Raw genomic sequence first — 25,500 nt, 5'->3', positions numbered from 1 at the left:
TCTAAATGATGTAGGCTTGGCATCATTTAGACGTAGGATTGGACTATAAATAGTGGCTGTCCCACAAGAGCTCAGCTGACCTTCTACTTTCCAACAGAGCATTGTTTTATTGAGCCAAGCTAGTGGCCTTGAGACAACGATTTGCTGTCATGAAAGTGCAAGACGAAAATGTTTTAGGCTCATATTTAATTGTGGTATTGGAGATGAATAATTGTAGATTCTTTTACATAAAATGATCACAAAGTGATTTCAAAAGGACCTTTAAATAAATACAGAAAAAAAACATTAATACATGTTTTAAAATGAATATAAATGATCAATTTGTATTAAAAAAAATGTGAAATATTTATAGCAAACTAAGTTATTTAGAAATTGTCCATGTGAATATTTATTATTTATGATAAAAGTATTTGTTCACTAGTCAGACTGTATTTATTTGAACAAAAATACAGTAAAAATAGTATTATGAAATATTATTGCAATTTAAAATAAATGTTTTCTATTTGAATATATTTTAAAATGTAAATTATTCCTGGGATGGCAAAGTTGAATTTGTAGTATCATTACTTCAGTCTTCAGTGGCACATGACCCTTCAGAAATCATTCTGATATGTTGATTTGCTGCTCAAACTTTAAAAGAACAATCGCTAATTTGAACTACAAATCTTTTTTTAGCATTGTAAATGTCTATTCTTCACTTTTTATGAAAAAACAAAACAAAAAACATTTAAACAGTAGTCCACTATACCAACAAATGCTGAATAAATATAAATGTAGTTGTAGAAATTATGCATGTTTATTTTTGTTACATTATATTGTCTGATGCCATAAATATATATCAGCTTAATACTGGCCATTGGCCACCTTGCTTTCTAATATATTGCATTAACATCAGAAAATCAGTACAACTATCTCTAACCATCTCTCTGTTGCTTTGCTTAAGTGGAAATTATGATATCACGGCAATTCAACTACTGAGTTGGAAAAACAAGTCTTGGTATGTTGAAATGTTTGGCATTGAAAACGTGGTATTGTGATCATGATTCTATTTAATCCCGTTTTTCTATGCCTAAATGAAGCACACAACAATCAGGATTCATTGCTTTGACTTCTGGTCCCTCCAGTGTTGATGTTTTTCTTCCAATAATGCAATCAGCTGTGAGGTCCATGTTCTGTGGAGCAGATGGATGAACGTATGGAAGAATGGGGGATAAGTGAGCCATGTCCAGGCGCTGGAGTGTGACCGACTAGGACAGCAGGTGCAGTCCTCTTACTCTTACCATCAGTCTCGAAGCCTGTCGATATCCAGCTAGTCTCGCGTAGCCAGACCTTCAGACTGACAGCTGAAGGTCTGGAATTCATGGCAGCTTTCACTGGTCAAACACTACGGCTTTCTTCTTTCCTGAGTGCGTTTGGCGTCACGTCATTTTTGTAACGTCTCGCGGAAATCCTGTAGAATTCAACCAATCCGATGTCGACTTCGACACTCCTGAAGTGTTTCCACTTTTGTGTCCCATATGCATCAGTCGTTTAGCCGACGGTCCGTGGGTGTGACGTCTGAGGCTGAGACTAATATCCAGCCTAAATGACTGTGGCTCACATGGAGGCAGTTTAGCTCATGTCCGAACATGCCTTTTGTTCTCAGATCATCATTTTTAATTAGAACGTTGTGCCGTATGAGGCAGGGTGAAACTAAATTGTTTCAGACTATTCTTTCTGCTCATTACGTCAGTATGCTTTATAATAATCATTCATTTGCTTCCTCCCCAGTGAAGAAGCTTCCTTATTAAGACTTTGCGTCCTTAGTGAAGCTCAACGCTGCCTCATATCTAGGATTATATATGTTTATTAATCTCTTTCTATGTTGCGAAAAGTAAGGCAGTATGTAGATTGTTGTTAGTAATAGCTATTTACTGGGTCAATTACGTGACAGTATTTTTTTTGTCCCATCTATTAATTTATAAAAATAAAAAAAAACAGTGTAGATTTCTAAGACCTTGGCAAATGTTTAAAACTTTTTTTTTTTTCATTTTCTTTGTTGTGAACACGTCATTGAACCCACTTGCATTACTTGCTCCTTGCAGAAATTTATTGTCTGTATGACTACTACTGCCGTCTAGCCAATAAAAAAAGGTGTGTATTGTACAATGACTTGAAGCAGGTGGAGCGTGTCAGGATTTGTACTGATAGGAGTTTGACTGTCAGAGAGATTTGTTTGTAGTGTTAAGAGCAAGGGTGTGTCAGTGCCTCTGGTTGCTTCCCGCAGGTGGGCCGACAGGTGAGCCGATGGAGAAAGTGTTTCCTTGTTTTCTGAGTGATGTCATCCATTTAATCGCATCTGCTTCTGTTGATTCATACTTGTTAAATGCTCTTCTTGAACCACTGCTAGCTACATCCAACTGAGAAAACCCCCCACGAGAGACGCTTCATGTGCATGTTTTACAGTTGTCGCACTAATTAAAGGTGTCTTGTTTGACGCGATGAATCAGGGGCGAGTTTTAAAGCGGCACTGTTCAACAGGAATGCAGGAACATGTCTAGATCCTACACAAACCAAGAGGAAAAGGTCTGTTCTGTGGCAGCTCTCCACCACAGTTTAAACTTTACTTTGCTTTCCAGTTCTCTGTCAGCTCTGCTGTAAGATAGCATCTGACTTCCTCTTGCGACCTTCACTCACGTCATTCACAAGTTTTACATGCGTAAGAATTGCATATGCTAAGACGTTCATGTTTTGTCTTCTGCTACTTAGACACAGGAGCCAGACTCCGCTACATGATGTCTGTTGCCTGGGTGATGGGATAGCATGCTTTAGACAAGTGCATTCATTCTTCACCCCCTGCTATGACAGGAAACAGAAATATAACATTGTTTGTCACTGTCAAACAACCATAATGAGATAATGTACCAAAAGCACCAAATTTCATCCAAATGCCATAGTTCAAATGTCCCATGTTGTCTGTATATCTTTGCCTTCTGTTTATATGTGTGTTGTTATTTTTAAATTAAATGAAATGTATGCTTTAATTCAATTTCATTTCTTTAAAATTTTAATTCAGTTACTTTTAATTTAAAGTTTTTTCTATGTTTTAATTCAGTTGCATTTAATTTCATGTTTTAATTTTTTTGTATCACTCTATGTGAGTGAAAGACTATTTATGTAGCCTATTTATTTTGTGTTTTGGGATTATTTGAGAAACCTTTTTTTAAAATTATTACGATAATTATTATTTTTGTAATTATGTTTGGAGACAGTGCACATTCTTCTACTAAGTAACATTGCTGCCATTCAACGTAGCATTGTTTTGTGTTTATCACCATTTTACAACCATTTCGATTTGAAGCCCAGCAAATTAGAATTCAGATTCGACCTGAACTATCTATTATATATCTTGGGTTTGCATTTTTGAACTTTCCATTCCTCTGTAGCCACCTGCTGCGCTGACCTCATCTTGCACCCAGTCAAACCCTTAAAGCAGCCAGATTTTTTTTACGTTTGGATTTATCCAGACAGACAGACGGACACAGAAAGAGACACTGGGGTTACGTAGGGCAAAGCAGCTTTAGGACTCCCTGGCATTAAGGGAGAGCCTGGTGCGTCAGGAAAAAATTAAAGAGGGGGGAGGGGTCCAGACAGACTTATCTGTTCCCCCCGCTTAGCCCCCTCAAAGTCTGGACATAGATACACACACACACACACATGGCAGTGTACATATCTCCCACCAGCTGTCAGGACACTAGGCAGTAGGATCTGGTCAGAGGTCATGATTGTTCATTAGGTTCAGGTTTGTTTTTTGTGAGTTTCAGGTCAGAGTCTTGTTGTGTGGCGTGTAATTCCTTCTCACACATAAAATATACTAGAGGCTCCCATTAGACTTTGCCAACAGGCTGAATGTCTCCCTTAAAGTGACATTTGTCCATTTATCAAACAGTCATTCCACCGTAATGGCAGTATATGGCTGGTTCACACGGAAGAAAAATAAATACATTTTGGAATCACTTCCATTTTGTTGTAGAGAAAACGACAATTGCATGTTTCCTTCAGTGTGGTTCTGTTTTCTTGGGATTGCTTTGCTGTATTGCATGGGGCTATTCTGAAGGAAGAATTTTGTGTTGTTCAGATGATTAATGACTGACTTATGGGCCGCTCTTGTATAAACATCCCTGTGTTCCTCTGCAACCAACTCTCTGTGGGGCAAATGGCTACAAAACTCTCTAACATTAGACTGCAGCAACGCCACTTATGCGGGTCAGTTTTGTCCTGAGGAAGTGGAATTGCAGGGAAAACTTCCTCTCTCTCTCTCTCTCTCTCTCTCTCTCTCTCTCTCTCTCTCTCTCTCTCTCTCTCTCTCTCTCTCTCTCTCTCTCTCTCTCTCTCTCTCTCTCTCTCTCTCTCTCTCTCTCTCTCTCTCTCTCTCTCTCTCTCTCTCTCTCTCTCTCTCGCGCGCGCGCGCGCTCTCTCTCTTTGTCAGTCTGCATTCATAGAGCCACAGGGAGAGCCACGGCATTAGCACTATGATTCCTGGAAGTCAAAGTCTTGAAAACTTCTGAGCAATGACAAAAAGACTCCCAAAGGGCCCCAAACAGGCACTGCACGCTAATATCACACTTATGAAACCTCCATCAAATGCCTGCAGTAGCAAAACACATATTGCATTTTGGTGCTTGACTGGTTTGAGTCTGTTTTGTAGTTTAAGCAGTTTTTTTTAGTTATTTGACACTATAAAAAATTAATCAGTAAAATAACAGAAAAAATGTACTGGCAGCTCATTGGCGGGACATTATCCATTATTTTATTTGACAGACATTTGTCAACTCTTAAACAAAACACATTGCAGTGTAAAATTCAAAGTACAGGTAAAACACCTGTGTAAAAAAATCCTTCAAATGAATACTTCACATTTGACCTTATTTTACAGATTTTTTTTTTTTTTTAGAGTGTAGTATTATGTACTATTATAAATTTTTAACATTTTCTTTTTTTTCCAGTTTTCATTAATTTGGCTATGTGATTTTAGTATCTTATGGTTTACATATTGCTAGGCGTTATTTAGTATTATTTGAGTTTGTCTATTTGTAGTGTTTGTTTATTTATTTACTTTTACTTTTATTTAATTAAAGGCAACATTTCTAATTTCATTTAGTTGATGTTTGTCATGTAAATTTTATTTTATTTTAAGCTAACTATAATAACCCTGGTTAGAAGCAGGGCTGGAACAACCAAACGATTAAAATCGATAGTGAAAATGGTCAGCAACTAATATCATTATAATATTCATCCTTGATGTCACATTGCAGTAAAAGCCTGAAAAAAAGGCATTTGGAAAAAATGCCAGAGGGTTCAGAAATCACTGTAGTGGGGGGAAAAAAGTGCACAACGCAAGTTGTCCAAAATGCGTCATATTAAACACTTCAAAGAAGGTCATTAGCATAGTTTAAGATGGGCTAGTTTGCTGCAACAAGGCTTTGATATTTTTTTGCTCACAATGCACATATGCTTGAAGGAAGCATTGGGTAAGATATCAGATGTTTATAGAAGTAATCAGAATACTAATTAGCCTTATTTTGAAACCAACAGCGCAAACACATTGTTGTCTTGTATCCATCTACATCCGTTCTGCTTTCATATGCATTCAGCTAATCTTATTGAGATGACCATGATATAAAGCAGACATTAGTGGGTGCGTTCAGGGATGGAGAGCTGGAGTCCTGCGGAAGTAATGTCCTGGACGAGGTGGACGATACTCTGATTATTATTATTAAACTGAGTAGCACTGTGAGCTCTCTGTTCAGCTCAATAAAATGCTCTCTGCCTGGTGATTTGCTAATTATCTAGAGGCCTGTTTTTGTTTCAGAAAGCCTATAAAGCCTGATAGCACTGGCATTAAGCTTTTTAAGATACATTTTCATGTATTTTACATGTTATGACCCTGCAGCTGAATCTCGCGCATGTGTTTGTTGTGCAGCCGTGTTTTTCCTCTTCAACTTTGATTAAACGAGTTCACAGAGATACAATGAACACAAATTGTCCTGAGCTAAAGGGACAAAAGCTGTAAAGCAGTAATTGTATTATTTTTCAATTGGCTGTTGTAAGTCGATGGCCTTGATGGTCCCTGAGGCCCGGTAGATGTTATCTTATGAAACCACAGATCCAAATAAATTCCTGCCTTTTAAAAACATGGATTTGTTGTTTTTCTCTCCTGTGTTTGATCGCTGCCTTGAGCTCGTCCTCATGAAAACGTGACTCTGTAATTGCAGTTGCAGTCAAATGACTTTTTTTGATTACTTGTGTGAGCAACTGTTTGGTTCAGGGATCGAACTTGGATCAAGTACTCCAACTTCAAGACTTATGACAATTCTGTGAGTGAGGAAATCTCAAAAATAATTTGCCACTATGGCAGCTGCAATTATAGTTTGTAAATGTGTGGATTTTTTTTTTCTCCTGTCTCAGCTTAATGTGCCGAAACAACTATATTGAAATATGAATACTAAAATGATATTATAGCTAATAATAACAAGCTGAAAATTATTTTAATGCTAAGGCTGAAAACTGATAAACAACTGGTTAAAATTGTATTTTATCAGCATACATTTGAAATAATACTAAAATCAGCCATTTTGATGGTACAAGTGAATTTAGGCATCACAACAGTATAATGCTCAATATGGAAATGGATATTAAAATGTGAACATTTAATAGTGTTAAATGTAAATAAAATATGTTTTAAATAACTTATGGTGAGCATTAGATGACAACTAAGGTAATCTAACTGTAAAAAAGAGAAAATTAGCATGTGCACTTAAACATATCGATCCAGTATGGATAATCAAAATCTGTAATACTGATATGGTACATGGTCCATTTGATTTTAAATGTGTATACTGTGGTTCTGTGGAATTGTAAAGCTTCTTTCAGCATCCTGACTGGACTGCAACAGCAACAGTGACTTGACCAGTGGTGCAAGTTTGCGGACGGGACCGTCTATTTGACTGACTGATGGCAGATGAGAGGAATATTCAGGAAACCAGTCTATATTTTTTCAATTCTATTTGATGACGCTAGTTGCACTTCACCTTCAAGCTATATCAATATGACACTTAATTTACCTGCCAGATGGCCCTGGATTTTCCGAACCATCCTCCTTCCTTTCATTTGGCCCCCAAGTTCTCGTAGGCCAATCTGGAGTGAGGTTTCTGCTGGTGCCCCCTCCAGGGCCAGCACTCCCACTCTTTTTTGCTTTGGATTGCTTTGCTGTATTGCATGGGGCTATTCTGAAGGAAGAATTTTGTGTTGTTCACAGAGCACTCCCACTCTGCCTTCCTGTATCTGAGAGCCAGCCTGACAGCTTCCCTGTCCATAGATACATTGGCAGGAGATGGGGCCTTTGCCAGACTTTCAGATAATCTCCTCGAAAGGAAACGGCCGCAGGCCCTCTGGCACTTTGGCTGACACTGCCTTGGCTTTTGGCCTCAGCCGGAGATGTAATAAATTAATCACGATTTGTACTCTGCTTAGGTTCATGTAGTCCTTTACTCTGATGTATAATGCTCATTTTGTTTTTCCCAGCACTAGCAGACAAGTCAGCTACTGCTGCTGTGGAGAACAGCAGCTTTTTTGACTGCACTTTCCCTTTAAAATGAAAACTGAGAGGTGGGACTAACGTGGGCTGAAGGTCCTCAGTAAGGCAGAGTTGAGTGTTATCTGGGGAAAATGCTGACATGTCTCTGAGCGGCAGCTCTAACCTTGAGCTGGTGCACAAACAGTAGCAGGGCAGAGCCTGGTAAAGACTGCTCCCAAAAACAATCCCCTCTCCCCTCTCCCCTCTCCCCTCTCCCCTCTCCCCTCCCCTGCCTCCACCCTCTTCCCTTTCTGGTGTCCCTTCTCTGTGGAAAGCAGAGCACCCTGCCACCTAGAGGTGGAGGATTATTCTCTTGTGACCCACCAGGCAAAAATAAAGGAAGATTTGGAAGATTCGACGATGCACATCTTGCATGTCCGAATGCAACGGAGCCAGTTGGTGAAAGATGAATTAATCACGATATGAGGAAAACGCTTGACCAGAATGGTCTCATCCCAGCTTTACTGTATGGGCATGAAAGGAATTTAGATAATGCTGTCAGACCTATTTATGAGACAAAAACGTCACTTGAGATTTAAGGGCAAATATATTGTGCCAGCAGCACCTTTTTTTCATTTTACAGTCCCCCTAATGTGTCTGCATGACTATTGATCACTTGTTATTAGGTTTGGGCCGATAGATGATGCCATCGTACATCGCCGATGGTTGATAGACATCACTATGTTGTGCCGGCATCGTGTTGCCCCCCTCCCCCCTTTCTGAATACACGATCGCTTTTTAGTTTCATTATCACTTTTGAGATTCGCGTTGAAATCCGTTGGCCAATTGGCCAAGGACCACTCACAAACTAGGGTCATGGAAAACCTTCAGAAGTCAGCCTGTCAAATGTTTTATTTTGTGCCATTGCGAAAATGTTTCCAGTTTAGTGTGTAAATCAGACGTTTAGGGAACAGCGTGTGTGCAGAATGAGTCTGAGGCTGAACCTAGATACACTATAATACAGTAAACAATTTTTTTACAAGTTGACACAAAAGTTTAATTAATGTTTTTAAGAGATGTCTTTTGAATGTAATTTGTATAATATTATCTATTGCACATCATTTTACGTAGGTATAGGGTTGGATATTATCTGTGTTTCTCAAATGAATGCGATGGCAATGGAAAGCCTATTCTTTTTGGGAACTGGAAAAAATATAGCCTATGACACAGGAACAAGACTAAATCTAACCAGGCCGAGACATTTGGCATAGATCTCTTGCAGGCAGAAGCAGGATAGAATCTTGTGGGAATGGGATTAAACACTCTGGGATTAAACGCAAACCTCTGCCTCCATCAAATTCATCATTGCAAAGAGAAGTGCCAATAACAAATTTAAAAACACTCCTTTTCAAGTAACCAGCATTGTTTTTGTTTTCTTTTATTTCAGAACCCATAGTTGAAATATACCCACAAAATACTGTGATGCTTAATGATTGTTTGTGGCCCTGTTATGCAGTAACAGTCAGGTTGGCTATATCATCAGTCAGCATTTAAGTGATTGGAAACATGGGTCCATTTTCAGAGAGGAAAATGGAGTGAAAAAAAAAGTGACCTGCTCTAAGGTTTAGCATCCTGCTGTTTTTCTCCATCGCACAGACTCTTAAGCCACTTATGTTCTGAGGCGTTGCTCTGGGGCCAGCCAAAATGATTCAGTGTTTTCCTTCACCTTGTGTTGCTTTGTGATTGGATCTGAAGGCCCTGCTATAGGCCTCTCTTTTCCCTCTGCACCCCTGTGTTGTGGGATAGGCGCGCGGCTTCACTGCCAAATTACAGGAAACTGTCGCGCCTAATGTCTCACTGACAAAAACAAAGACGGGGCCTAAAATACTCAATCAACATGAATGTGATATTACACCCCAGTCACTCTCTTGTAACTGCCCAAACAAATGCTCGAAGAGGACGTGAGTGCCATCCATCTGGCTCAGCCCTCATGCACTCATTACCGTCAGTTGAGACAGGATCCTCCATCTTTACCCCATAGTTGGGAGGCATTAGTGACCCTTAACGGCCCCCAGTGGAGCTCTGTGTTTTGTCTTGAAGAAGGGTTCGGCAAACTGAAACTATTATTATTTTTTCCCTCCAAGCCGTTAAGGGACCATTTTACGCCTCGGTCTTGGGTCGACCAGCCGTGTTTTTGATTTAAGGATTGGTTGATATAATGAGGAGTCCTGCAGCGTCAGGCATCCGCAGCTACGCTGAGATCACATTCATCTGTGCTCGGGCTGCCTCTTGCTGGTGTGTGTGTGTTGCAGGATGCAAACTGGTGCAACCGTTTCAGGCTCTGCTCCTGTAGAGGAGCAGACAAAGGACACCCCCAGGGACATACAGCGGCAGTTCTCTCTCTCTCTGGACTTCGAGGGGACGTGGATACCGGCGATGATGCTACCAGGGGGCTTTTCCCCATCCCAGCACAGTTGTCTGAATGCTGTGTATACAATGGTCCAGATGCATGACTTCGCCAAGCCTGTTAAATGAGTGGCATTATAATTTTCCCCTCTCGGTAACTCAGATACTGGCCCGACAATTTGCATGACAGTGTGGTAAAGAGAGAGAGGATTAATTCATTGGATACAGTTGGGGTGAGCGCTGACCAGCTGCGACGGAGATTGCGATCAGCCGACTGCAGAATTCAGCCCTGCTGGCTCTGCTCATGGAAATGAGGGCAGTCCCGTTGGCTAGGGCCCTTATCTGTCATCATGGTTTTGTGTTCTCTAAAAACACGGCACCGCTCAAAAGGTTCATTTTCTACACGTACGTTCAGCACACTGTTGTTTCCCCCTCTCTTCCCTTGTTGTCATGACCGTGACTTACGGGAAGCTCTGTAATGGAGTTTTTTGGGTGGTGCGCATTGTGTACACGTAAGTGAATGTGTACGTGGTTGGATGGAGCAGCAGCAGGTTTTGTGGGGGCCACAGGTGTTTTGCTCCCAGCATGAAGCCATCAGACCATCAGACCCCCCCCCTTTGCATCCGATTAATCAAATGTTTAGCCATTGATCAGAAGTACACGCCCACATTCAACCTGATTATCCTCTGCACAGAATGAACTCTTCAACTTCGTCCAGGCGGGAAATCATTTTGTAGGACTGAAAAAAGTCAAGTAGGTGCACACGGCATCAGTACGTTAAAGATGAACGTACTGAGCTGAAAGCTTTATTAAAATTTGGTAATAAATGAGAATGCAATAGGCAGTGGATGTGTAGGACTTTGTTGAATGATGTGTGTTTGAATTCTGTAGAAGTATGTGGAGTTTACTATGAAATTCTTTATTGTGCATTGTGAAACCTTAAGTATTTTCATTTCTAACCTAAGTATGGCTGTTAAAAGAGTAAGAAATTGCATATTATTAATTTAAGGATTTTCTTGATGACTTAAGGTGAAGTAAATCAATAAGTATATATATATATATATATATATATATATATATATATCATACTTAACACAATAACTTTGACAAAAAAAAGTGATTTTTCTTGATGATTAAATTGTTAAAATACGTTATTGATGTTAAAAATGGGATGTAAAAAGGGGCAAAATGATTGGAGAATCCTGTAGCAGTCCAATTATGACAATTTGATAAAATTATGAGCTCAAAAAATAAAACCTACATGGATGCATTGTTCACAGTAAGATTTATAACATGCATTTAGAAAATAGATTTCATGGTGACTTTAAATAGTTTACAAGAAAATAGCCACCTGGGGGTGTTTCCAATATGGCTGCCATGTGGACTTGCCTCAAAGGGACTGGTATAAGTAATGATCACTTTGCTTTTCCATAGTGTGTATGTAGGCCTACAGGAAGTGTTCCTGCTGGAGTTCTGTTGTTAATAATCTCATCTTTTTTCTCATTTTGTGTCTTGGCAGCTGCTCAGAGTGAGGAGAGAGAGCGGGAGTGTGCATTTAATGACCAGCACCAGCAGGTGGATGAGCAGAGCGTGGCTGCTGACTGGCACATCACCAGAGAAAATAACACCATCCTGTGCAGCAAGAGCAGCCGCTGCTATGGCCTGTGGGAGAAAACACATGACGGAGAGATCCGCCTGGTCAAACAAGGTCAAAATACACAAACTTCTGCATATATACTTATTGCGACTGGCCATTGACTTGTGTTTTTCTTAAAGAGACAGTTCAACCAGAAAAAATCATTGCAAAATTTGTAACAACATGAGGATTATTAAATAATGAAACGGTTTTCATCTTGACTGAACTATTCTTTTAAATTAAGCTAATAACTGCACTCTAACCCAGATTCTCCTTAATAGGTTTGCATGATTGTGTTTTAGAACATTCCTTAAATTTCATGTTAAAATGTAATATAGTAGAAATATATATGAATTTAAAATGACAATAAATTAAGCTAAATTAACATTCATTCATTCATTAATAATATATATAAGCACACACATATATATATATGAAATTTAATATGACAGTGAAAACAAAATTAATTTAGCTTAATATAATACAATATAATGTAATATTTTATCATATAATATAATATATAGCCAAATTAATTTTAATTTTATTTCATTAATTGTCATATTAATTTATATATTCTATAATGCAATTGTTGCAATTATTTTATTATTTTGTTAATAATTTTATTATATAAAGCTAAATTGATTTTTGTTATTTAAATAATTCAGAGTTTATATATATGATATGATATTTCTTTAAATACTTCATATGCTTAAGCTGACAGAAAAGGTTGGCAATTCTTGCCGTGTCCTTCATTCTACCCCTTACAGGCACTTTTTCACAGAAATGTGGACCTTAAGATGCATACATACACACACACACACACACACACACACACACACACACAAATGTTTTTCATCCCTGCACTTTCTTATAGACTTTCTATCTCAGTGTCTCACTATCGTTCACTCAACCATCTGCATCGTTTCTTTGCAGGCTGTTGGACTTACATTGGTGACCAGCAGGACTGCCATGACGACCGTTGCGTGGTTACCACCACGCCGTCACAGATCCAGAATGGGACCTACAGATTCTGCTGCTGCAGCACCAACATGTGCAACGTCAACTTCACGGAGAACTGGGTCCCCAGCCCCACCAGCACCACCCGTAAGTCCTACAATCACTAAACAGAGCGCTTCTTCATGTCTATGTCTCATCTGTAAACTCCATATCCCATCTGAGAGTCAACGCCCGGATTCGATTTCTGTGACACAGCAAACTGGTCTAGCAAGATCTTTTGTCGTCAGTTTCACTACAATTCATGATGATCTCTGTAACAGTTTCATAAGAGCGTGTATGTTGTCATATAAATCATCAGATTACAGTGTTTAAGTCCAAATCTATAAAGTACTCTTTTAGACAATGATTGTGAGTGCCAGTTTAATTATTGTAATATTAACCCTAAAAAGAAAGAACCTTGCTAAAATTAACTTGCACTAGAATGACCAACTGCAACATACTCAATTACTAACATTAAAGAAGCTGTGTGTGGGTGACTTTGATTTTACTGTTGAGAAACACATTAACGCTAACTGCTTTTAAGGCATTCCACTGTGTCTGCAAATAAAGAAAGTGGTGCATTATGGGATTGAGTTCTATTCTGGTCTATCTGATTATATAAATCGCACTGTGTTTTGTACTCTGTTGATTCCTCAGTTTAGTTCTCTTCTACTAACTATGGTATTGACTGCGCTCTGGAATGCTGGTTAAGAAAACTCAGTAGTCTAATAGTTGTATTGACTTCTATGTAGTCGATGGAAGGTCAACATCCTCTCATCCATGAGGTCATAACTTTTCAAAATAAATGCCCACACGTTGTTGTAAAGTAGCTCTCTTGCATTCTCAAGCATTTTTGTAATACAAGTATGTCTTTAAGCATCTCTGTCTTTAGTTTTTAGAATTAACACCAGATCTATTTCCAAAATCACAGTAAGATCTGGCTGTTGCCCTTTTTCTACATATCCCATGATTCCTAAGTCATAGGTGAACTCTGTAGGTGGCCAGATATCATGCTTATTTAAGCCCATATCAGAGTTGTTTAGGTAACCAGTAACTGTTTTGATTGTTAGTATGCAAATTGAGCAAGTTGGTTTACTCAACAGCCAGCTTGGCAACGCACCCAAGAATTATAGAAATTTCCAAATTAACTTCTAATAATTTTTTTGAAACGCACAAGATCGAACAGTAATGGTTTAGCTCCCCTTGCAAAAACTTAAGGTTGTTTAGTGTTCTTAACTTGGTTTCCATTGGTCAAGCTAGTAATTTTGAATGAATTCAGAGGTGTTTACAGAAGTGTAGCCAACAAAGTGGTTCATTTTTGTCATGTGGTGAACTTGTCACGGGGACCAGTTCAGTAGCCTTAACTGCCAAGCTACCTTCTACATTGAAAAATTAGGTGCTGAATCTACAAAAAGCCTATTGGATATTTTGAATTGAAAATACAGACTATCTGTCACATTGAACATTTGAATTTCCACCAATTGGTTTAAACTCTGAGTAGCTCGTCTGCTCCTCTTGATAGTGTCTCTGGTTAATAAATACTGTGACTAGCTAGATTCCAGCTCAGTCCTCCTGCCTTCAACTAACCAACACAGCCTTTCATTTCCCATCTTCGCTCTCCAAATGCTTTCTAATGCTTTACCTCGGGACAAAACCACAGCTTTACCTCTTTTTATTTTTTTTTTTGTGCCCTCTCATTCTTTTGCACACTCTCTCAGTTCTTTTTCTCCTGTTGTGTTGCGTTTGAGAGTGTGTCTAAAGAAAGTAATGGATGGCCCTACTAAAAGGATAGAAATGAGTCCCCACAAACGCAGTCAAACAGTAAAGTGAAAAATAGTGAAATACAAAAAAAAAAAAAGTTTTTTTTTTTTTTCTGTTAGTCTCTTTTTCTTTCCCCAGTAGCACGACTTCTCAAGCGAAGAGCCTTGAAGCACATTTTGATTTGGGAAATGAATGCATGTTTTAACTTTGAAGGCTTGACCCTGGAAATCAACTTTGAACAACAACATTCACATTAATCCGTCTCTAAAGAAATGATGAGAGGTTGAATGCATTAATGCAGGGGAGAGAGCCCCACGTTTGGCGCCATGCCTGCGTGAAGAGGCCACAGAGTTTGAGGACTGAAGACTCAATGTTGGCCAATCGTCTGTCTGATGTCGAATGTTACCGGGCAGAATGCCCACACACACGTGTGTCTTCTGTATCCTCAGACGGCATCAGACCGTTTGTCCCCTCAACGCCACCACAGAGCTGGTCAAACCCTCTTTTTTTCATTTTACTCTGGCAGCAGGGTGCCAAATGAGGCCATGCACTGGAACCAAACCCCACCCAACCGCAGCTGTCTCCTGCCGCTGTCCACGGACATGCCAACATATAGAGCGAAAGACCCCGGACTGACATTATCAGCAGATGCCCGCACATGCATGTGTAATCCTTCTGATGTGGTCCCCGTTGAGTATGAGGCAGCTGAGATCCTCACTTGTTATACAATCCATTTACCAATATTTTCATCCCTCCAACACACAGTTCCCGGCACCGGATGTGTTATTCCGTAAACGCATGGGCTTTTTATAGATAAGTGAAGTGCAGATTTGGAAATGTTCCCTCACCCCACTCTCTACGTTGGAGAGCTGCTGTGGTGACTCATTTGTTTTTTTTTGTTGTTGTTATTTTTTTATTATTTATGGCAGCTTATGGCAGCACAATAAAAACACGCTTTTAAAGCAGGATTTCAACAGAAGGAGGGTGTCTTACCAAAACCAAAGGCTGTGACGGGTAATTATGTCACTTTTAATCCTGCAGAGTAGCAGGCATGAATTTGTCTGCCATGCAATTGTGCGTGTAAGTCCAAGAGGGGGGTCTATGTTGAATGCCACAAGCTTTCCAACCTCCGACATCTGCGAGTGAGCAGTGAGCAACAGTTTAGAAAGATTAGGGTGGCACAGTACTTTTATTTCGCTAACAAGAACAGAAGGTGGAAAAAGACTCTACAAACACATAAGTTTAGATGATGCTCACAGTTTACATTATAGTATCAAGGATGCTGTTCTGCTGCATCACAAAGGCACTTTGTTAGTGTTTGTTTCCGTGTGTGTGCGTTTGAGGATGTGCACACACCTGCTGACTCTGATGAGCAGCGAAGCTGAGGCGGTGCCCAGCTGTTCTGACATCAACACAATACAACTGTCTCTGTGGCTCACACTGTTGAACTGTTTTAGCTTTTATGTCATGCGAACATAGACTTTCATGCAAGAAGATTTTACAAACATGAAATGCTTATATAATATCCTCTTTTTTATCTTTTGGTTTGCTACATTTTTGCATGTTGCGGTTTTAAAGGGTTAGTTCACCGAAAAATGAAAATTATGTCATTAATGACTCACCCTCATGTCGGTTCCAAACCCGTAAGACCTCCGTTCATCTTCGGAACACAGTTTAAGAGAGAACTGAAGATGAACACCAAGCCGAGCCAGGTAATGAACAAAAGACTGACTCGTTCTCGAATCAAGATCCGGTTCTGTCAGACGCGTCTGATTCGAGAACCGAGGAGCTGATGATACTGCGCATGTGTGATTCAGCGTGAAGTTAAATTACTAGCGTCTGAAACGAACTGATTCTTTTGATGATTGATTCTGAACTGATTCTGTGTTAATGTTATGAGCGCGGGTAAACCAAAGGCTTGAATCAAGGGCAATCTTCGCCAATGACGCCATTACGTTGAATGCATAAGAACTGGTGAACCGTTTTCTTCAACCAGTTTATTGAAACAAAATGTCGGGAAGAATCGGTTTGCGGAAAAGAACCGAACTTCCCATCACTACTGGTGATCCGAAAACCAATGCAACCGGTTCTTGACTCGAGAACGAGTCAATCTTTTGTTCGTTATCTGGCTCGGCTCGGTGTTCATCTTCAGTTCTCTCTTTACAGCAGTTCAGTCAGTGTACTGTTACATGAAATTAGTAAATGAATTACCCCGGGATATTGGTTTGTTTGAACTCAGAGGGAGTGTCAGCCACATTAAAAAAGTTAATAGATTAAGTCATTTGTGGATTAATGCTTATTGGAGACGAGAACCGTTTTAAACGATTCAGTTCGATTTGGTGAACTGGTTCAAGAAGATCTGGTTACATCGAATGATTCGTTCGCAAACCGGATATCACTGAACTGTTGTGAACTGTTTTGAGCTCGCTCACAAGAGACCCGGTAGAGAAGACAATGCTGAATAAAGTCGTAGTTTTTGCTATTTTTAGACCAAAATGTATTTTCGATGCTTCAAAAAATTCTAACTGACCATTTGATGTCACATGGACTACTTTGAAGATGTTTTTATTACCTTTCTGGACATGGACAGTATACCATACAAACGTTTTCAATGGAGGGACAGAAAGCTCTCGGACTAAATCTAAAATATCTTAAACTGTGTTCCGAAGATAAACGGAGGTCTCACCGGTTTGGAACAATATGAGGGTGAGTTATTAATATATTAAAACATAATTTTAATATTTGGGTGAACTAACCCTTTAAGATTTGCATGTTATTGTTTTGTTTGCAGCTTCCCAAGTTGATTTGTTTTTATACTTAAAAAAAATGTTTTATACTCTTTTCTGTGAACCTTCCTTTCAATTGTTCTGTCTTTCTATCATTCTATCTATCGTTCTTTTCATCCTGGAATGCATTTTATAAAATGCAAATCTAAAAGGGCCTTTAGATTTAAAATTTTTTTGTATTTGTGAATCCTATAGATTTTTTGTTAGATGGATGTTTTCTTGTGGATTGCATCATATCTGAAAAATATTTTCCTTTCATTCACATAATCATACATTTTTGTATGTAAAAAACAAAAAAGTGCATTAGGCCTGGTGTGAATATATTCAATGTAGAAAAAAGGTTTGCAAACTTCAATTGCATTAATTTACACTTTTCGCTTGGAGTGGAACAGGTCTGTTGCTATCTGCAGAAGAAGGAGGAGCAAACATCTGCTAGTCTCTGGCATTGTACTGCACTGATTTTGTAAGCTGTACACCTGCTCAGAAAATGTGAAATGCTCTTCTGCTTTTAGAGTCATTTCACAGTTCACGGCGAGTTTCATTTAGATGGACGGTGTGATCTCCCAGCAGAAGACTGTGAACGCAGTGTGAGAAGCCTCTGATCGATCTGGGCAGCTGTTTTAATTGCAGTGGGGGAATGATCTCCCAGACACACACACACCACCTCTACCTCTTCTCTCTCTCTCCTTTAACACCTCGTCTCCCTTCCTCTCGATCATGTCTTATGCCATGTTTCCACCGCAGGACCTTCTGATATGTGCCGCTGGCTCTGATGTCTCTTTAGTGGTTAAACAAAATATAATTCGTTTTGGGTAAATCTAACAGGTTATCTTTGGTCTGTATTCAATTTATCTATGTTAAAATGAAAATAAAAAGAGGCTATTTATATAATATTTTGTTTCATTGTAATGGCTGTATATATACACATTTCCCTGAACTAAGTACATTTCTGCAGCTGTTATTATGTTTAAATGAAAACGAAAGGAGGCAGTGGTATTTGATATCATGTTTCGTTTTATTGTAAATGTACAGTGAGTAAAATTGCAGTAGCCAAGGCGAGCTGACTGAAGTTATCAAGTACGCTGCTGTTTGCAGATTTACCGGATTATCCTCGTCGCGGACATCACACTCACGAGTTGAATGCGCAAAGTCCATACTACCGAGGATGCAAGTCAGAAATCAGCGTAATTTGTATTGAGAAACGCGCGCGGACCTACATCACCAGACTATTTGCCTAATCTTCACGGTGCTTTAGACCACCGCGGTGGAAACGCAGAAAGCAGCAGGTCTGGGGGGAAAATAGTTCCTGGGGAAAAAAGTTCCTGGTAAAATAGTTTCAAGTGATGTCGGTGGAAACGCGGTATTAATGAGTTTACACTTTATCCTCCTCCCTGCTATTCTTGATGATGATGGTGAAATGTATAATAGCTGCTTAAAGGGATACTCCACCCCAAAATGAAAATTTTGTCAAACACACACCCTCATGTTGTTCCACATGTTGTTTCAAGCCCGTAAAAGCTTTGTTCGTCTTCAGAACACAATTTAAGATATTTTGGATGCAAACCTGGAGGCTTGAGACCTGGAGGCAGCGCATTCTTGTGGCGTGGCTGATTAATGACAAAATTTTCATTTTGGGGTGGAGTATCCCTTTAAATCCTTTCAGACTAGCTTTCTTGGCTGCTCTAGTTTGATTTTCCTCATTGCTTTTATTGATCAAAAGTAGCCACCCTCTGGTATATATGATTTTGTAGCACTGCACCACAAGAGACTGTGTTCTGAAATGATTTTGCTACAGTTTTAGGGATGTTGTTAGCCTTACCGCGTCCTTACCAGAAATTATGTGGTAAGTTTCCAGCAACACATAATAAGTTTGCCCACTCTAAGTGCAAAAAAGTTATGCAGAACGGGATGACATGGCGGGTGGGGCTATGTTGCCATGAATCCACAGTAATGAAAGTTAAATTTTCAACAATATGTCAGTCCAAGCACAATGAAAAGAAAAGTGACAAAATGTGATTTCAAATCTTTTTGTCCAAACCCACCACGACCATTAGTGACAAGCTGTTCCTATTGACTGATTGAATAGCCCTTTGCTATTATGTGAACAAGCTATTTTTAACTAGAACCAAAACTTTTTTCATTATTTGAAATTAAACTGAAATTATAAATACGGTATATGATACATATTTGAACTTAAACTTCAAGAAATGTTTACAGCTAATATTACATAAATTGAAGTACTGAAATTACTAAAGCTATAAATAAATAAAAAAAAGACAAAAGCATATAAAAATGAATCGAAAGTGCATTAAAAAATCATAAAAATTAAATAATAAATAATACATAGTATATAAATAATACTAACACTGATGTGAACATAGACAGATTCTTTGTTCACTGACTTTCCAAGCACTTCCCAGAATCACATTGCTGACATGCAACGTTCATTCAGTCTCTTCTAGAGTAGACCGTCTGGCTCTTGACGGTTTTGTTAGTATAAACTGCAACCTCACCCAAAAATGAAAGTTCTGTCATCATTTACTTGCCCTCAGTTTGGTCGTTTCAAACCTGTATGGATTGCTTTCTTCTGTGGAACATAAAACATGAGGGGGAGTCATTTATGCCAGAATTTTCATTTTTGGGTGAACAATATCTTTAAGTGCAATAAAATCTCAGCCTTTTATGGCTCATCCAATTAGAAATCCAATTTTAAGAGCTTTTCTGCCTCTTATGGGTCATTAGAGCATGTTTCTGTGCATATGAGTGTATGCTGAGGCAGATATCGTGATCATTGTTTGTTTGAGTGTGTTTGTGGCGTGTTTGGAGTGCGAGCATGTGTGGACATGTGGGCGGCACACAGACTGTGCAGAGCTGAGACTACATGGCCGGGTGCCTAGTGAAAGGGCAGAAGCTCTGCCAGCCATCACTTCAGGTTGCGACTGCTGGACAGTTTCTTTATCATCAGATTCATGTGACTTTGAGAAGTGTTTTTTTTTTTTTTTTTTTTTCAGAAGATCTTGTATTGAATATCTGCCCCGGGGACTAACAAATGAAGAGAATTAGTATTGAACTTCTCGGCACGATGGAAAATTAAGTAGATAAAGTGTTCTGGATTTCGATCACTAAGAGGCCCGTTAAAATCAGAAACATACTCTGTGCAAGTGTGTAAATGTACATGTAAATGCTTGGCCAAGCATGCAGTCCTTAACATGCATTTCTGCATTACTGTGATGATATAAAAACCTTTGTAGTCATATTATCACAAATTTCTGTGGCAAAGAGTTATCAAAGTTCCTTTTGAGGCAAGTTAGTCCAATCTGAAGTCATGTTGGGCAGCTATTTTCAGTAATAAAAGTACACCCCTGCTACTTAACCTAACCTTTCCAATGCATACGAATAAACAACCACAAACACTTTGGGTATGGTAAGATTATTATTAAAAGTTTAAAATGAGAGTTTTCTATTTGAATATATTTTAAAACTGTACAGTAATTTATCCATGTGATTCAAAACTGAATTTTCTTCAAACATTTGAAGGTACTATGTAATGTGCAAAAAATCTGACAGTGGTCTGTCTATAAAGTCTATTAAAATTGCAGTTTGCTCTTGTAAGTATAGTCAGGCCTTTCATTCTTACAGTTGCCTGCCATTCGTCTCCTCCCTTTTATAATTCCTCTATTATTATTCAGGTAGATACTATAGACACAAAACATGTTGACCGTTAAGAGAATTCAGCACATATTTGAATAGAGTTTTTGATTATCATTCAGAAACATTTCAAGGCAAAGTGACTTGTAAATTGACCTTGTGTAGCTAGAAGTGGTTTTGATGACATTTCTGGCCTAAGAGAATGTGAAAAGCACACATGAAGAGGAGACGTGTCAGCTGAACAGAAGGATGTGCTCTCTTTATGTCGCACTGATTCGACTGGAGGAACGTGGCCGGTGGTGTAATTGATGGGACTGTTACTGAGGCCGTTGCTGTGGCGCTGGGCTGAGACAGACCGAATGTGTCTGATTCATGGCCGTGTCAGCACACTCTCTCCACCGGGGACCCCAGATGTGATTCTTCGTGACTAGAGATCGACCAATATGGGTTTTTCTATAGCCGATGCCGATGGCCGATATGTCCTGCCGATGTTTAGGGCCTATATTTTGAAGTTTTCCTCTTCATTTGCATGCTAAAATGTCACACTAATAATAAGTGGATGCACAACATTTCTAAACTTATCATCATTTATTGAGCACTGACTTGAACCATCTCTCGAATCTTAATTTTCTGCAAGTCAATCATTTACATAAGTTTTAGAGCATTTATCAGGTAGAATTTTTAAAGTTTGTTGGAACATAAATGTAAACTTAAATATACATTTAAATAAAAAAAAATTAGAAATAAAAATCAATTAAACTGAAAAATAAAAATAAATATATAACTAATAAATAACAGTAGTGCTGCAAACACACTAGCAACCAGCAACATTTGTGTTTGGTATAAATGACACAAAACATCTAAAGTGCATTCTAATTTCAAACTTACATCGCAGTCTGTTCATTATGAAAATAGAGTCAACCAAACATTTAAAAGGTTACACTGGTCAGTTTAAAAAGACCGTACTAGTATACCGGTCCACTCCGCTGTTATGCACATTTTGCTCATGTGAAGAGGATGATATTTTCCATCTAGTTTACATTAAAAAAAAGTATAGTTAAGTATAACAGATACATTGCGAATATGGAAACATTTGGATATGTGCAGAACGAGACGTGAGCAATAACCTCCAAATACATCTCGTCAAACCCGCGGTCGCTCGTCCTCGTATGGATCGGATCATTTTTCAGATCAGAAAAAAAAAAAAAAGGCCAAGACAAATAAACATACGTTTTGTCTTTTTTTTATTAACATTAAATTATTACATTAAAATATATGAAATCAACTTAAAGTGCACATGGCATAATATCTTCTTTTTAACATAATAGCCCGACTTCTCATCTCCCAGTCTGCTGTGATGGTAAGCAGTTATCGTCCCATAGCACTCCGTCCCCCTGGACGTCCACCCGTCTGTCGTGTGCGCAACAGAGGATGCTCGGGATAGTTCATCCACAACTTTTTCTTCTCCTGTTCATAAAAATCTGGCACAATCTTTTCACTCTAACCTCTTTCCTTCATCATTATATCTGACAGGGAAGCCAAAATGCGCGGGGCGTTCAAGCTCCTTCGTTCCTCCGCTCGCCATGACCATTGAGTGTGGACTGAACATGCGCAACTTTTTATTTATTTATTTTTTTTATATAAATCAATCCACGGGTCACGTGTGTGCCAAATCGAAGATATTGATCCGAACGGATCACGGATCAATGATGATCCGTTGCACCACTACTATAGTGTCATTTGAAAACATTGCAGTTGCCTTTTAAAATACAACAACGAGCACCACAAAACCATTTAAAGGTATTCTATTTCTAGATGACAAAGACAACGTTTACCAGTTCTACGACACTATGACAAAGGTTACCGGTACTTATCTGAACTAACGTCATGATCACTGCCGCTAGATATAAAGAAAACGTTGATCTGATTTCACTCGGTGCTACTCAATGACAGTAAAAAAATAAAAAATAATATATATATATGTGTGTGTGTGTCGTTATTGTGCACTGCTGCTCGTAGACTAGCTCCAGTGCTCATTGCTGCGATGCTAAACGATAGCAACTCACCAGGACACTTCACCAACTCTCCACTTTTTCTCCTCGGACCATGCATTTAATTAGCTTGGACGGACATCAGTTCTTGGCAATTCCTTATTTGCCCTCTCACGTCTGGCAGGTTCGAAACTACACGGCTGCGGCCCATCATACATGTTGGCTCTTGCCACCTCTTCCTCATCCCAGTCAGTCGCTATAACGTCAGTTCTGATGCTGCGTTCCAGGCAGGTTTTTGAGCTCGTTATCACTATTTCATACCACGACTAACGACTTTGTACCGTTCCAGGCAAGTTACGCCAAACTTTCTGAGCGCAAGGAATTGTAACTAGATTATTTATTTTATTGCAATGTTACATTGACCTAAAATCGTTTTTTCAACGTGTACCACTTGCATAAACACTACATCCGTAGGCAGTATAATCCGTAGGGGCTGTCATTGTTGTTTTGCGTGCTGTGTGACCTCGGAACTCGGAGTACATCGATCTAGTACGAGACACGAGTTCACGGGTGGGAAGTCACGAGTTTGATTGCCGTTCCTGTGCACTTTCATGGGTTTAAGGTTGGAAAAACACGAGTTACGGGTTGCCTGGAACGCGGCATCATACTAGACTGAGGCTACCTTTCCTCGACTTCTCCCCAACGTGACGTCATCGCCCAGTTGCGTAAAAAAAAACGTTTAATATCAAAAACTTAAAAAATAGGTCTTTAAGACCATTTTTGAGACATTTTAAAAATGATATACATATCTTGAGTGATTTATGTACCCATTAATCGAAAGTGGTGGTTAACCTGCAACATGGCCTTTAAAGAGGCGCATTCATCGGTCTCCTTGACGGGAAACAGTCAACAAAGTAAAATGATCTCAAACGTATGGCGCGCTCTCTTCATTTTATCAAATAATCATAATCACATCTATTCATTTTACAGTCCTGCTACTAGCATTTTATTCAGACTAAAGGCCCTTTAATTCGGGTCAGAAAGCTTTTTTTTCCAAGTGGCTCTTTAACACATAATAATAATACCGCTGCAGAAGTATTTTGCAGCATTAATGATATTAATTGATTGTTAATTTAAACGACGATTGATCATGGAAATTATCGAATATTGACATCCCTAAATACAAATGAGTTGGATGGAAAACTGGTTATTGTCTGCATCAAACCATGCCTCCGAACAAATGTGATTCACCGTTCTGGGCAGCTCCAGGACAGCTGTCTCTCCGAGCACGGTGCTGTCTGTGAGCGGGTCAGAGTAACATCAGAGACAGTTTACTTTGGTAACGTCACGCTGCAGTGTTTGTTAGAGCTGCCAACTTCTCCACCCCATTTACAGAGTGAAATTCTCTGATTACCTTTATCTCCCAGGACTGTTGTTGAATCTTCCAAAAGTTTTGGCTTGGGGTGCTTCACATGCTGCTGCAGCACTTTCCACTGCACCAATAACACGGGGCCGCCCACAGACGTGCCTGACTTTAAATCAGCACTACTAAACACGGATATCGGCCGATGCCGCTATATTAAAAAATGACAAATATCGGCCCGATATATCGGTCGACCTCTATTCGTGACAGGGGTCACAAAGATCAACATATATGCGGTCACAGGGTTCACGGTCATAGACGTGCAATCTGCTGTGAGAAACCTGAGCCCGGTGCTCGCCTTGAACATCAGTCTACAGATGTCTAGACACTGTGTCGGCTTTTAATTTGAGACCAAAACAAAATTTTTAAAGACCCCATGAAATAACCTGACAGGTGCAGTTTTGTGTCCCGTGTTGACGTATTTCCTATTTACACATGAAGCTTGGGCTGGAAAATAGGGCTTATGGTGCTTTTAGGAGCTTTACTTGATGCTTTTTAATGATTCGGTCGAACCATTTTAAAATGACATTCAAAATGACTGCTTTTGCTGCTGACGTCTTGAAATTGTGATCCAATCGTCTGACTTCCTGATACTAGGGACAGTTAAAGAGTTCAGAGTTTGACCTCTAGATATTTCATCACATCTGTTATCTTATGGCAAAACAGCTCTCTGTCAAAATGAAACATTTTCTTCACCTCCACCTTTATTAAGATGTCATGTAAACCTGACAATATCAGGGGATTTCAGGGGAAACTGGCTTTCTCTCTCTCCCTCAAACCCACAGCTGTGTTGCTGTGTGATGCTGAACATAATGTAAATCATAATGACCAACAAAAGGACCGGTCTCCGATCAGCTTGAAATGTCTCTGCCCCCACCAGTGTGAAATCTATGGCCAGCACTGTAACTCACTTATGCAAACAAGGCTGTTTTTGTCACCATTTATCTTCTTTATTGCAAATCCAGTCGCTCTCCATGAGATTATTCATCAGAGTGGCATGAATTGCAGTAGGCTCAGACGGCCAGGAATTATACAGCAGTCGCCATGAATAAAAAATGAATAAAGAGGAACACTGAATCAGCGGTGAGAGGATTAAAGCCATCCGCACGGAATGAGAAAGAAAGACAAAGAGAATGAAAAGAGAAGGACAGGAAGTGAAAGTGGGAGAAATGAGAAGGTTATCCACAGAGGAAGTGCCTTTTTGACTTTGTCGCTGCCAAGCTGCAAACTGCCGGAAAGGGCCTTCCTGATAGGCGGAAAAGAGCATCAGAGAGCCTCTATACATCTACTGTTACAAA

The 25,500-nt window shown here is 39.3% G+C and overlaps 1 protein-coding gene across 2 annotated transcripts in view; it reads left to right on the top strand.

Annotated features, from left to right (window-relative positions):
* The window catches only part of LOC132152783 (bone morphogenetic protein receptor type-2-like), a 72,432-nt gene that overhangs the window by 22,785 nt on the left and 24,147 nt on the right, over positions 1–25,500 (top strand). For both annotated transcript variants that reach the window (XM_059561679.1, XM_059561678.1), the window contains exons 2-3: positions 11,481–11,669; positions 12,531–12,701. In XM_059561679.1, coding sequence (XP_059417662.1) covers positions 11,481–11,669; positions 12,531–12,701 — 360 coding nt within the window. The remainder of the gene's footprint in view (positions 1–11,480; positions 11,670–12,530; positions 12,702–25,500) is intronic.

This window comes from Carassius carassius, chromosome 11, assembly GCF_963082965.1.
Source record: "Carassius carassius chromosome 11, fCarCar2.1, whole genome shotgun sequence".
NCBI classification, from domain to species: domain Eukaryota; kingdom Metazoa; phylum Chordata; class Actinopteri; order Cypriniformes; family Cyprinidae; genus Carassius; species Carassius carassius.
This window is presented reverse-complemented; position numbering and strand designations above follow the sequence as displayed.